Below are 13,396 nucleotides of genomic sequence, written 5' to 3'. Positions count from 1 at the left end.
ATTAAAAAGACTAATACCACCAAATAATAGGATTTGGAGGACTGAAACTCTCATGTATTGCTGATGGGATTGTAAAATGGTACTACTTTGGAAACAGTTTGACAGTTTTCTGTAGTTAAACTATAAAATCCTCAGTTCTACTCTCAGGAATTTACCCAATAGAAATAAAAACGTTTCTACCCAAGACTAGTACTACTTTTCACTTATCCTTCAGTCTTAGTTGAGACATTGTTTTACCCAGGAAGCTTTCTCTGGCCTTCCTCGAGTCTTGACTGTGTAGCTTTTCTTTGAACTCCTAGCATCATTCATTTAACAAATAATCATTGAGTGTCTTTTATGTGCTGGCACTGTGCTAGGCAACTGAGATTAAGAGGTGAACAAATGGATACTCTTTTTTCCATCATGGGGTCTACAGAGAGGCAGACATAAAATCACCGTATAAGTAATTAGCAATTTTATGAAGTAAAAGTAAAGGGTTTCTGTGTACTTAGATGGGGGTTGATCAGAGAGAAAAAAATTAAAAAAAATACTTAACAGAAACCTTAATTACAATTTGTAAGATTTAGCCAAAGAACGGGGAAAGAGTATTGCAGACGGATACAGTATCTTCAGAGGCTCTAAGAAAGAAGAACTTGATGCCTTGATACAAAAAAGCCCACCCATTTTGGCTGAGATTGTAGTATTAGCTCATTGTACAGATGAGGAACCTGAGGCTCAGGGAGGTTTAGTGAATATAAAATATACTAAGATCATCAAATTAATAAATGAGAGAGTCCAAATTCAAACTTTGGACTTTATAAATCCTTAGTGTCCTTTCCATTATACATTGGCATTCCCAAGTGAAAATTTGAACAAAATCTTTCCAGACTATGATATTTTGTTTCTTTTCCAACACTATAGAACATTCTCTTACCATTTTCTATTTTTAAGCAAAGGAGATACTGTATATGGAACTATTGCTGTCAAAGAAAAGGGATAATTGACCTGGCAGAGATGCTTCCATTGAATTCGTGGCTTTGAAAACTGATTTTAGCTTTTGCTTGACTCAAAGGATTTATTGAGCCTCCAGAGTTGTCAGGGCTGTGGCATCTACTGTCTATATATATTAATCTGTAGATTTCTGTGTGTGTGTGTGTGTGTGTGTGTTTTGCCAGTAGAGCATTACAATTCTCAAAATTCACAGCAAGCATCTTATATTCTACTTTATTTCCATTCAACAGTATAAAATTGTAAAGCTGACCCACCTCTGGCAAATATTTAAGTTAGTGTTTCACAAAATACATAGACTCCTTTTGGCAACTGATTTGCAGACAGCTGATAAAACATTGAAGTGTTAGCTCCCCCCCCCCCCCCGCCATTTTCATGTGGACATAAATGGGGAAGGGGAAGGAAGAAGACCAAGTTGGATAGACATCATTTTCATCTAAACAGCCTTCTCTAACTGCCCACAATCTAGGATGTAGCAGCCTGCTTGCTTAGTAGTCTGAGAAACATCCATATTATGTCACACTTGTGCTGTGTTCTAAGTAATTGGTAACTTGTTAGCTTAGAGACCAGTTTTAGGAATGTTTTATATAACTTCCTCAGTGATGTTCCTGCCTCCTTTTGTAAGCTGATAAAATCGTGGTGTTGTGTTTGTCAAAGGACTTTGCCCCTATGTTTTTTTTCTTCTAAATACTCTTTTCAAAAAGAAAAATGATAAGAAGAGTGAGTGAATTTAATTTCTGAGTTAATCTTTAAATTCTTATTAGAGTTTTTCATTTGTGATTTTATATCTTGTTCTTCTCAACCTGAGGGAGAAACTAATGTTAAAAAGATTACTTAAAGGTGCTGGTTTTACTTGTTTGGACATCCTGAAACACTGGTTTTGTGGTTATTTTGTTTGAATGAGTACTGTGGAAATTAAGCTTTGTATGACTAAAAATTTAGGGATACTATTATGCCAAATACACGTTTTTAAAATTTTCTAAAGTACAGCTTTACAGTAGAGAAACATGTGATAGATAATATTTTGTATCATTAAGGAAACATTTAGTATTTTGTCTAGAATTTTCAAAATATATTTATTTCTCTTTATAATGTTCACCTCCCCACTCAGTCCACTCCTGAATATTTTCTGCTTCTTTAAACAGCCTTCTGTTTCCTCTTTGCAGGCAGCTATCAATGGTGTAATACCCCAGGAAAATGGCATTCTACAAAGGTATGTTATTAGGTGCTTAGAGGTAAGATGGGAATTTAGCAAAGCAAAACCAAAAAAAAGACAGTTGTTAATTTTGTTTCACTTTTTTATATAGAGCATTTGATCTCTGTTGTATAAGTTCATTTTAATGTAGTTACTGTTCTTTCAGACATTTTTGTAAGTTATGTTACTTTCCTAAAGTCTCAACTTTATTTTTTTAAGATTGTATTTATTTATCTTTTAGAGACAGGGGGAGGGAGGGAGAAAGGGAAGGAGAGAAACATTGTTTTATGAGAGAAACATGGACCGATTGCTTCTTGCATGTGCCCCAACCTGGGACTGGGCCTACAACCCAGGCATGAATCGAACTGGCAACCTTTCGGTTTGAAGGACAGCACCCAACCAACTGAGTCGTACTAGTCAGGGCTAAAGTCTTTACTTTTAACCATATAATGTTATTTCAGTGGGTGAAATTATTTTTAAAGGTTGTTTTACTTTATTTTTAAGAAAATTTTTCAAGGCCATTCTTCTAATTTATAAAATGGAAGGATCTGAATCCTTTAAATCATTGGTGTGAGAAACGATATATGCTTCAGTAGCCCCAGGGCATGGTTATAATCTACTTATACAGGCTTTACTACATTCTTTTTAACCTTTCTTTTGGTTTCTAAGTTAAGTACATGATAACTTGTCATAATTTCAGCAAGTTGTTAATAGTGAAACTTCCCAGAGCACTGAACTATTTTACCTGAAGAATCCAGTATTAACATGTGGAATGATCTTTGTGGTTTTGTGTTATTGCCAGAAGGTAAAATTGGAAGATGATGCCAAGAGAACTTAATAGTTACAAAATAACTTCTTAAATTAAAAATAAATTCCTAACTTTTCTCTCCTTAAAATCGGAGGCTATGGTTTTGAGTTAAAAGAGCACACTGTAAAGTCATAGGAGGTAAAACCATTCTCCCTTCCAAGTGCAGTTTAATTGCTTGATTCCCTCCCCCACCCTTCTAAATTCAAACTTTGGCTTGAATTTTGGTGGCTGGGATTTCTAAGTCACTGAAGCGTGATCTGCTAAAAGTGCAGATGAGGCAAACAGAAACAGCACACTAGGAATGAGGTTGTTTTGGAGAGGAAGAAAAGTGCTGAAAAAACATCAAAAAAAATCAGGAAAAGCAAAATGTGCTGTACTTCATAGGAAACTGTGTATATTTAGAAAGGAAGAAAAATTCTATTTGGTACCTGTACCACCCTTAGTGATTGATGGTTTTTAGGTGAAAGCAATGATAAACAGACCTATCCTCAAACCTTTCTTTAAAACTGTCAGAAAGAATTTCATCCAGAGTAAATGTAGCCCATTTCCAAAGTCTGTGCTAAAGGCATTCAGTTCTAACCTTGTCTAGAAAGCAAACCAGATGATTATAGGAGCCTCCTTCATGATCATTTTTTTTTTTCTTGGTTAAGAAAGTTTTAGACTGCTAAATATGGCTCCAGTTTTATTCTTGAGTAAATGTTATTCTACATTTTGTGCCAAAATTTTTGCTTGCTAAACCCTTGTGGATTCAGCTGCTGGGTTCTGAGTACATACTGGATATATCTTACATTTAATAGTATTTGCTATGGACGAACTGTAGAAATTTCCTCATCCCTGGAAACATCCCATCTCCCTGTTGCAGATGATATTTTTGCTTAATATATTTTATAACTAGAGATTTAGTACTGAATTGATTTCTGTTAAGGTTACTATACTATTTAGGGTTTAACTGTCATCAGAGTGGATTTTTGTTTTTGTTTGCCTGTTAAATTAAAGGAATGAATTATGTCCATAGAGAAAGTCAATTGTATTTAGTAATAGTCTTCAACTATTTTCCTTCCTACTAACATTTCTTCTTCAGCTTTGAAACCACTGCGGGTTTAATAGAACTGAAAATTCTGCTATATGGCTACTGACCAGAGGAAAATGAAAGAGGGCTATTTATATGTTCTCATAGGCTTGAACACTGAAAGCGGAAGACACAATGCTAGCAATGGTATATGTCGGCAGTTAAAAGGATCTTTGTTTTTTATGTTTGACTTTTGTAGTAAGTAAGGTTCAGTGTAGTCTGTGAATACAAGTGACTCTTAGTATGTCAGTTTATGCCTTAAACAGAGAAGAGTTACCAAAAAGTTTTTTTTTAAAGAGTTATTTTTGGAGGGAGAAGAGCCCAATCCCTGTGCTTTATAACTTTTCTTGAAATCAGATTTCTGTGTGAGTTTAAAAGTGGGGATATGGTTTTTAATGTACCCATAAAATTTAAGGGCAATGAAACTTAACTTTTTTTTTAATGCATAGCTCACTGTGACGTATTTTCCTTTAATACTCGTTACAAACCTTAAGAGATAAATCATGTATCATAAATGAGGAAATTTAAGGTTAGAGAGTTTACACAGACTTGCTCAAGGTCACAAGTATAGTGGGTAGTGAAGTCTGGATTTTTTCCTTTTAAAAGCCATGCTTTTTCTTATACCACTCTGTCCTCTTCAAGGTCAGTAAGCCAGGCATGTTACAACTTTTGTCTTAATATTTTTTCCTTTGGGTAAAAATGTTTAAATTTAATACGTGTATGTAACATCTTTCTCTCACAGCTTTGTTTTTACAGTTATTTTAGTTGTAAGCGAGTACAGGCAGATATTATTATCCCTCATTTTGTAGGGAGAGAGAATAAGGCATGAAGTGACTTGGCCCAGATGATACAGCATGATGTTGATGGAGTCAGGAAATTAAGCGAATTTACTGTCTCACCCTCCAAAGCTTATTTCACGAGCCAGTATATTGCTAATAAAACATTTTTAAAGGGTGTAACTTAACCCAGTCACAAATGTAAACCATTCATTCAGTCATAAACATCAAGGGTGTAACATGTATAGTTATTATATCTTGCTATAATATTTTATATATTTAGCAGATTGTCCAGAGTCCCTTTATAAATTATTTTTGGAGATATTTATTGTTAGAAAGAAATACTGTTGAATTACAAATAATTTCTAAAAGAGAAGATCCTGTATTTTCCAAAATTTTATGAATCAATAGTGTAACTTTACTCATTGACTAACTGCGTGGCATGTATCAATTCCTATTTTATTACCTAGATAGATGTTCTTGTCATAGTTTCAGCAAGTTGTTAATAGTGAAACTTCCCAGAGCACTGAACTATTGTTTCAGTCCATTGTTTCTTTGTCCATTGTTTAATTCATTGAGGAAGCCTAGTGAAGACAGGGCTTGTTTTCAACCATCCATTTTGGCCGGTTAGTTTCTATTTGTTGTCTTCTCTGAGGCCCATTTAAAATATTTGATTTTTTTCTAAAGACAAAGCTTATCTTTTAAATACATGTATTTTTTTGTACCTAGAGATTTTACCATGAGATGGACTTTAAAAAATTGCATAAACAAGTGAAGAGTTCCTGTTTACTTTGCTGTTGTTCACTGCCTTCCAAGGGCCTGTGTGGTTTGTAGAGGAAAGTTGTGTAAGGCTAAAAATACTCCTGTAGTTGAAGTTTAGGTCTACAATATATTTCTCTGTGGAGTTTCCCTTACCAATCAGTGTCCTTCTTAAAATTATTTTTTAATTTAAAATTTATTTTTCAGTTGTAGTTTACATTTAAGTTATTAATTAACTAGAAAAAGAATGCTGAGAAGGTCAAATTAAAGGATGGTAGTCTCGATCCTTAAATGAAAAATCTTAAAGATACCTTTCTTGAGTCAACAATTCACTCTTTGAATGTCGTTGGGCTTTAGTAAAAACTGATAGGTTCATTGATTAACCAGTAGTCTCTCTGTTTTCCTCTCTTTTTATTTTTTTTTGGATTGCTAGTGAAAAAAAACTAACGTAAGTTCATTTTTTTATGATCTTGAAATACAGTAATTATAGCCAGGAAGGGAATTCTCAATAACTTTAAAAAACCCTCTTTGTGGCTGACAACCACACCAAATACCCTGCTCTGATCAGTAATGTTAGGCTATCTCCTAGAAATAGGGTTTGGTAAAGAGGAAAAAAAAGCCCACTAGGTGTTTCAAACAGAGAATTTCATATAGGGAGTTAGTTACATAGATGTGGAACAGGTTGAAAGAGCAAAAAGGGGATACCAATACAACCCAGATGTAATGGCTGCAGGAAACACCTGGACCACCAGGCTTAGATGGGGGTGGGTCCTGCTGGTCAACAAGGAAGAGAGCCTAGGGCTAGAGCAGACTTGCAGATGCAGAATCCTCTAATGCACTGAGCTGCCCTGGATAGTGAGGGGGAAAAGCTGACTGACATCAACAGAACAATGTCATCTTATCTATGTTGAGAGCCCCCTTTTCAGTGGGTAGTCTATAAATAGTCACCTCAGGAACATATGTATTCACCTTTTGTGTCTATTCTAGAAGACCCATTTCTATAATTCTTTCCTAGACTTCCCTTGTATTCTTTCCAAGTCCTGATAAGCTGGCCAACCCTCTAACTATCAATGTGGATATGTACCTCAGTCTGTTTTTTCTTCTAAATAAAATGGTCAGCCTGTGGCACAACCTTAAGTTCTCCTCACTAGGAGGCTTTTCTTTAACTGCTGTCCATTTTTGGTTGGTGCCAGTATATAATACATAACCATTTTTTCCTTTCCCAGTCCAAATGTTTTCTTCCTCAGTTAACTTCGTTATCTCATATATTGGTGGAAAGTGTACTGTACAACAACCAGCCTTTTTCCCTGACATACTTCTGACCATTGGACCACAGAGATGTCACCAAGGTGGCAGACCCCTATGTTTTTGTGGTGTATATTTCCTAGTCTCTAGCAGCATGTGTCTTGCCAAAGCATCCACGTTCTTGATACTTCTGCTCTTCAGGACCAATCCGCATTGTCATTGATGTAATGTTTGGTGGAATGTCTAGGTGGTTAAGATCTTTGCAGACTAAATTATTATGACAAAGAGCCTGAGAGTTTATATAATCTTTAGGAAAAGACAGAGAGGAAAAGACAGTCTTTTTACCTTGCTGGGTAAAAGCAAAATGGCTTGTCATGATGCTTGCAAGTTTTATAGAGAAGAAAAAAAGTATATGCAACATCAGTTGCTTCCTGCTATGCCTCCCTGCATGATAAGCCTACCTCCGTGGACTAGGAAACCAATATGGGATGTCCACCAGTTACTAAATGTGTCTCTTTTAGTTCTACATTCAGGCTCTGGGGAAAAACCTACAGTGTAGGTTGAGAGGTTGTTTGAACCCAGAGTAAGTGGATTTGGGCCAAAACTTTACCACCATATTTTATATCCCCAGGCATTAGTATCAGTTTAGAGTTAGCATCTAGTAATCCCCTAAAGACCTAGATATTTTCCTTTTATCAGTACACAAACACCCTAGTAAATGGTTGCAAATCTTTGAGGGGAGGTCTTGCAGGAAATTTTTACAATTCATACATGTGGCTGTGTTGCATTGTCTTTGAGGGAATGAGGGACTTTATGTCTGAACCAACTTGTGTTTGGAAACTGGGAGTGACTATAACTTTCCATTGTGCTTAGGGAACTTAGAATTTAGATTGTCAGGTCTAGGATTTCTACTGTATGTATATTGATAAATAATATTTTAGTAGGCTGACTTTTAATTTTGTCCCTTAGAAATACCATGTTCAATTAAGCATTACTAAAGATCTCTGTAGGTTGAAATCTTCTGATTGCCTCTTTTTGCCCATGCTCTCCATTAGCTAATTGCTCCCAGCTTTCTTTTATTAATCCTGCCATTTGACCTCTGCACTCTGAGATCTTATCATGCCCTAGGAAACCTTTTTCAGTGGTGCCATGTCATTCCTAACCCAGAGAAGACAGCCATTACAGGGTTTCTCAAGAGTGCAGATTTCCTTAACTAATGTATTTCTCAGTGCTTTATTGCAATATCCTCTGGGACCTTATGGATGATGTAGAAGGATGTGTCTATAATCAGGTTGTACATGGTAAATATATTCCAGCATTTGTATTTTTCTAAGCATCTGGATTTCTTCTACATTTCGCCAGGAAAGTTTGGGCATTTCATCCTCATTCATCCTTTGGGACTTATGTTTCATTCAGCCAACAAGCAAACTGTTAGAGGTACTTGAAGCCGCTTAAGCAAACATGTTATATTTGGCCTTACCCAAACTCTTGTGGTCAGACTTACTTCAAATTCATTTTCATACCTAATCCCTAGTTTTGTGCTGATATAATTTATGAAAAATTGTATCATTCTTTTTGGATATAAGCTATCTTCTCTCAGTTAAGACATTGTACTCCTTTTCTTGGAGCATGCCTAGATCTGATTAAGAAATGATGGGGGTAAGTTTTGAAAGTAGATATCCCTTTCAAAACAACTATCTCAGGTATGAGTATTGACATTTTTCAGTCAAGAGGAGGGCTAACCTTTTCAGTATGGGATGAAGATCTTTTTCTGTTTATAAAAGAAACTCAGAGGGACTCCAGGGGTCATGGTTCTAACCATCTGAGTCCACTCAGGTATTCCCATTGCACATCTTAGGGTCTTACTCCTTCTAAAATAGTATCTTAACTTTTACAAAAGAGACTTAGAAAGTTGCATATTCAAATTTCATTGTAATTATGCAAGCTGCAAAATTAAATTTTGGGTCTAATTCTCAGCAGGATCATGCTTGTGGTTACAGAAATAAGAAACTTTTCTCAGACATTCCTCAACTGCTTAGACATTCTGAACCCACTGCAGAGGAGCCTCCCGTCACAGCACCATGAACCAAAGTGCGCTTCTTATTTTCTGCCTTACCCTTCTGACTCCGAGTGGAGCTCCAGGAATACCTCTGCCTAGAACTACACGCTGTACCTGCGTCATTGTTAGTGATAAATCTGTTAATCCAAATTCCTTAGAAAAACTTGAAATGATTTCTTTAAGCCAGTCTTGTCCACGTGTTAAGATCATTGCTACAATGAAAAAGAACAAGGAAAAAAGATGTCTGAATCCAGAGTCTAAGATCATCAAGAATATACTGAAAGCACTTAGCAAGAAAATATTTAAAAGATCTTGAACATAGAGAGAAGCATAATCCCTGCCCTACTGATAAGGATGGACCATCATTTCCTTACAGAGTATTTGTCAAGCCCAAATGGGGGGTCTCTGGATTGCAGTACTCCTAAAAGATGACCAACCACAGCCAACAAATTAGCTGTTATTACTCCTGCAGGGAGTGGATGCTTCATCATCCTGAGGTGTTCAGCAGTAACTCTGCCCTGGTATTTTCCTATAAGCTGTTCTCAGGTGCTACATTCTTAGGGAATGTGCCAAGTCCTAGCCCTGCTTTCCTTACCTTTCCTACCTTCTAAAGCTTATTAAGAGATCTTTTCACCTTTGGGCTCACCAGAGCTCTCAAATAACTAAAAGGAATGCAATCAAAATGCTAATACAATCTACTTTTTAAAGACGGATCTTTACTCCAGTGGAGATGGGCTTCTACTGCCATCCTCCAAGGCGCTCAGATTCTTCTAGTGGTTATAGTATACATATTCAAAATACACAGAAGCTAGAATGTCTGAAAATGTATCTGAAAATAATACCATTTAATGAAGGACTATACAAAGTAGAATTCTTAGATGTATATGTTTCTTACATTGTTTTCAGTGTTTGTGAAATAACTTGTGTAATGAAGTACTACTACACATGAATGAGCATTGGAAGAAATTTTAAAATCTAGATGTTTTCTTTGCGTATCATGTAAGACAAATATGTTGGATGTTTTTCAAAATAAAAATTGTGTGCTCTCCTAGAGATATTAAGAAAGATTATTTAACTGTTGAGAAACCAAGAAGGTAATAAAATAATTACAACTAAAAAAAAAAGAAAAGAAAGAAAGAAGAAGCTTTTTAAAGGGCCACTTCAGAAGCTCTGTAGCTTTCTTACCATGACTTGAACTGAAAGATAAAAACCTTAAATATGCCATTTTCATTTGTAAGCTTTTCCTTAGAGTCAGAGGCAGCCAGCCCATAGTCTTTGTTATTATTGCCACCATAACGGTCAAGTCAGACCATCATTGGGTTCCTTTAGGCACTTGTTTCAAAAGGTACATGCGATCATAATTAACTACAGGTGATAATTTAATTAATCATTATGCCTGCTATGTTTTGGATCACTAGTATCCCATTTCCCATTGACAGGGTGCTCAGCTGTGCATTGAAGGCTGAGGACATAATCAAGCCAATGCCTAAATCCCTTGATTCCTGGAACACCACCATTATCAAGAAAATGAAACCACACTAGGGTATTTCATCAGAGAAAATTTAATGAAGGATTGGTTAAATAGGTGTGGAAGACCAAAAGAGGGGGAAAAAAAAAAAAAACTGCTTCAGGAAGTTACCATTCTTAGATCTAGGGAAAAAGGGATTAACAGAAATTTGAAGCTCAGGGGGAACCCTTGGCCCTGAGGATTAGACCTCTGGAGTGCATACTGCCCAGCTACTACTGGTATCTCTGAGGGGATGCCAAGAAGTTGGTTATAAGAACACTGAAAAAAAACAGGAGACAAAGCCACCGGGTGAAGCTGATAAAAATGCATACAAATAGGAAGAAGGAAGTTATTCCTCCTCTCTTCCTAATTACTGGTCTTTATCTAGTATCCCCTAGCAGGTATATCAAACTCATTTTCACCGGGGGCCACATCAGCCTCGTGGTTGCCTTCAAAGGGCCGAGTGTAATTTTAGGACTGTATAAATGTGACTACTCTTTAACAGTTAAGCGAGAGCTCAGCACTGCTGCCGGGTAGAAATAAGGTGCCGGGCCGGATCAAACAAGGTGGAGGGCCGGATTCAGCCCGTGGGCTTTGTGTTTGCCACCTGTGCCCTATAGGCAGAATCTGTCAGGAAACAATACAGGGTGGGGCAAAAGTAGGTTTACAGTTAGTATGAAAAATAATACAGTAATTAATAAATAATGCATGAATACACTGTTCCGTATACTTACAACTGTAAACCTCCTTTTGCCCCACCCTGTATATAATTTTGCAGAATCCTAGCCCCAGCATCACAGAATACTATAGAATGGGGAATTTGGAGTTAAGAAAACAGTAAGTCAATGCCCAGCCTACTAACTTTAGATGTTTTTCTTGTGTTATGAGAAGTTGTGACAAAATTCAAAGGGGTGAAGTATCGTTGTACAGATTCTGTTCATAGATACTTAGGAGCTCAATTCAGATTCCACAGCGATCTTCTTGCCTGCTTTGTACATTTTCTTTGTTCCCATGTCTTCCTTCCAAGATTGTTTTCCTTCTAATCTAACAACTGGGAGGAAGGATATACTTTTGTGGATCAGTGATTACTATAGTATCTGAACTCTGGCGAGATCTCAGTTAGTTACTTTCAGAATTTTTCGACTATAATCTACAATGAGAAATACTTGGAATCCAAAACACACATACACAAATAAGTACCATAATAAAAAGTTTTATTAAACAGTATTTAAGTAACACATACTGATAGTTTGTTCTGTTCTATTCTTTTCTTGAAGAGACTGATCACAATTCACTAAATCAGTTATATAATCTATAATTTGGTAAACTGATTAAAGCAATATTGTGAAGTAAATGTAAATATTTTCTCCTGCCTAGTTGTATGAACAGTGCTTAACTTGGCATGTTTTGGTCATTCTTTTTGTTGTTTCTATTCTGGTTTTCAGTTCATTGTTTTTCTTTAAATTCTGGGGGAGAAGAAAAAAGTTTTAGACTGAGCTTTGTAGTCTGGTGGTGATGGCAGAATATATATATATGTGTGTGTGTGTATATATATATATATATATATATGGTTTACAGTTAGTATGCTATGTACTGTTATATATATGATGTTATACAGTTACATATATATAAATAAACATTATGTATATATATGATGTTTTAATAGAAGCATTCCATATGTTCTCTTCATTCCTACTTTTCCAAGTGAGGGAAAAAAGTGACAATATATGATAAGTTAGAGAAAAACCAAATTCTTTAATTATTATTCCTCTATTCATTAGTTTGGCAGATATTTGAATACTTTCTAGATATAAAATCTTGAGAACAGGGCAAAAGATACCTCCATTGAAAACACAAATGTCACCCTGGCTGGTGTAGCTCAGTGGATTGAGTACAGGCCTGCGAAGCAAAGGGTCACGGGTTCGATTCCCAGTCAAAGCACATGCCTGGGTTGCAGGCCAGATCCCCAGTAGGGGGCATGTGAGAGGCAACCACACACTGATGTTTCTCCCCCTCTCTTTCTCCTTCCCTTCCCCTCTAATAAGTAAAAAATATATATATATTTAAAAAAAAAAACCCACAAATGTCAGCCTCGCCCTTATGGAACTCAGATTCTAGTGGGGACTTAATGTCAAATGATTAATTATGCAACTAAACATATAGTTACTGATCGTAGTGAGGCATTTGAACTAGTCTGAGATAGTAAAACGTGCTCTAAGTTGATAAACATCCAGTCTGAGATGTGAAGGATAAATATAATTAGCTAGAAAAAACATGGAATTTGGAGATGAGATGGAAAGGAAAGAATAGTCTTAGAAGTACTAGTCTGTGTCCCCGCATAAAACAGGATCAAGCACGACAGGCTGTTGTGACAGCGCAGTGAGATGGAGATAGCATAGCATGAGATGAGAAGGGGAAGGGAGATAGGATTCAGATCATACAGGACCTTGTATGCCACTTTACCTACTTATAGCCAAAGCAGAGGAGAGCATTGAAGAAAATGATAAGAAGACATTTCTGTCATTAATTTCAGTCTAGTGGTGACGGAATGAAATGCAGGAGAGATTAGTTAGTATGCTTTTGCATTAGTCCATATAAAAAGTGATTGTGGCTTAGACAAGGGTGGTAGCTTCAGAGGCAAAAGGTAGATGAGTTATCTAAAAGATACGTGGAAGGTAACATTGAAAGGACTGATTAGATTTGGCAGTTGAGAGAGAAGAAGGGGTCAAAAATAATGCCAGAGGTTTCTGGCTTCGGAACCCATATGAGGAATCATGGAGAAGGGTCAGTGTTGGGAAAACATTAATGAATTAAAACTTTGAATATACTGAATCTGAGCTCCTACTAGGTACCAGACATTGTGCTGAGCTTTTCATACACATTGTCTGATTTGATCCTTACAAATATTAATTTTCTCAGAACCAGGATTTCATTTTTATTTTTGAAGAAGGGAAATAATTTGAACATGTTTAAATGTTTTTGAGAAGAATC

The 13,396-nt window shown here is 36.2% G+C and overlaps 1 protein-coding gene and 1 pseudogene across 3 annotated transcripts in view; both read left to right on the top strand.

Moving 5' to 3' along the window:
* Positions 1-13,396, top strand: part of FAF1 (Fas associated factor 1) — a 423,880-nt gene that overhangs the window by 107,137 nt on the left and 303,347 nt on the right. For all 3 annotated transcript variants that reach the window (XM_024571040.4, XM_045204230.3, XM_024571039.4), the window contains one exon: positions 2,154-2,200. Coding sequence is in view for 1 of the 3 variants with exons in the window: in XM_024571039.4 (XP_024426807.2) it covers positions 2,154-2,200 (47 nt within the window). In the remaining 2 variants the exon portion in view is untranslated. The remainder of the gene's footprint in view (positions 1-2,153; positions 2,201-13,396) is intronic.
* Positions 8,285-9,308, top strand: LOC112314465 (C-X-C motif chemokine 10 pseudogene; annotated as a pseudogene).

The sequence above is a fragment of the Desmodus rotundus genome, chromosome 3 (assembly GCF_022682495.2).
Source record: "Desmodus rotundus isolate HL8 chromosome 3, HLdesRot8A.1, whole genome shotgun sequence".
NCBI lineage: Eukaryota > Metazoa > Chordata > Mammalia > Chiroptera > Phyllostomidae > Desmodus > Desmodus rotundus.
Note: the sequence above shows the minus strand (reverse complement) of the source record. Positions and strands in the feature narration are given on the sequence as shown.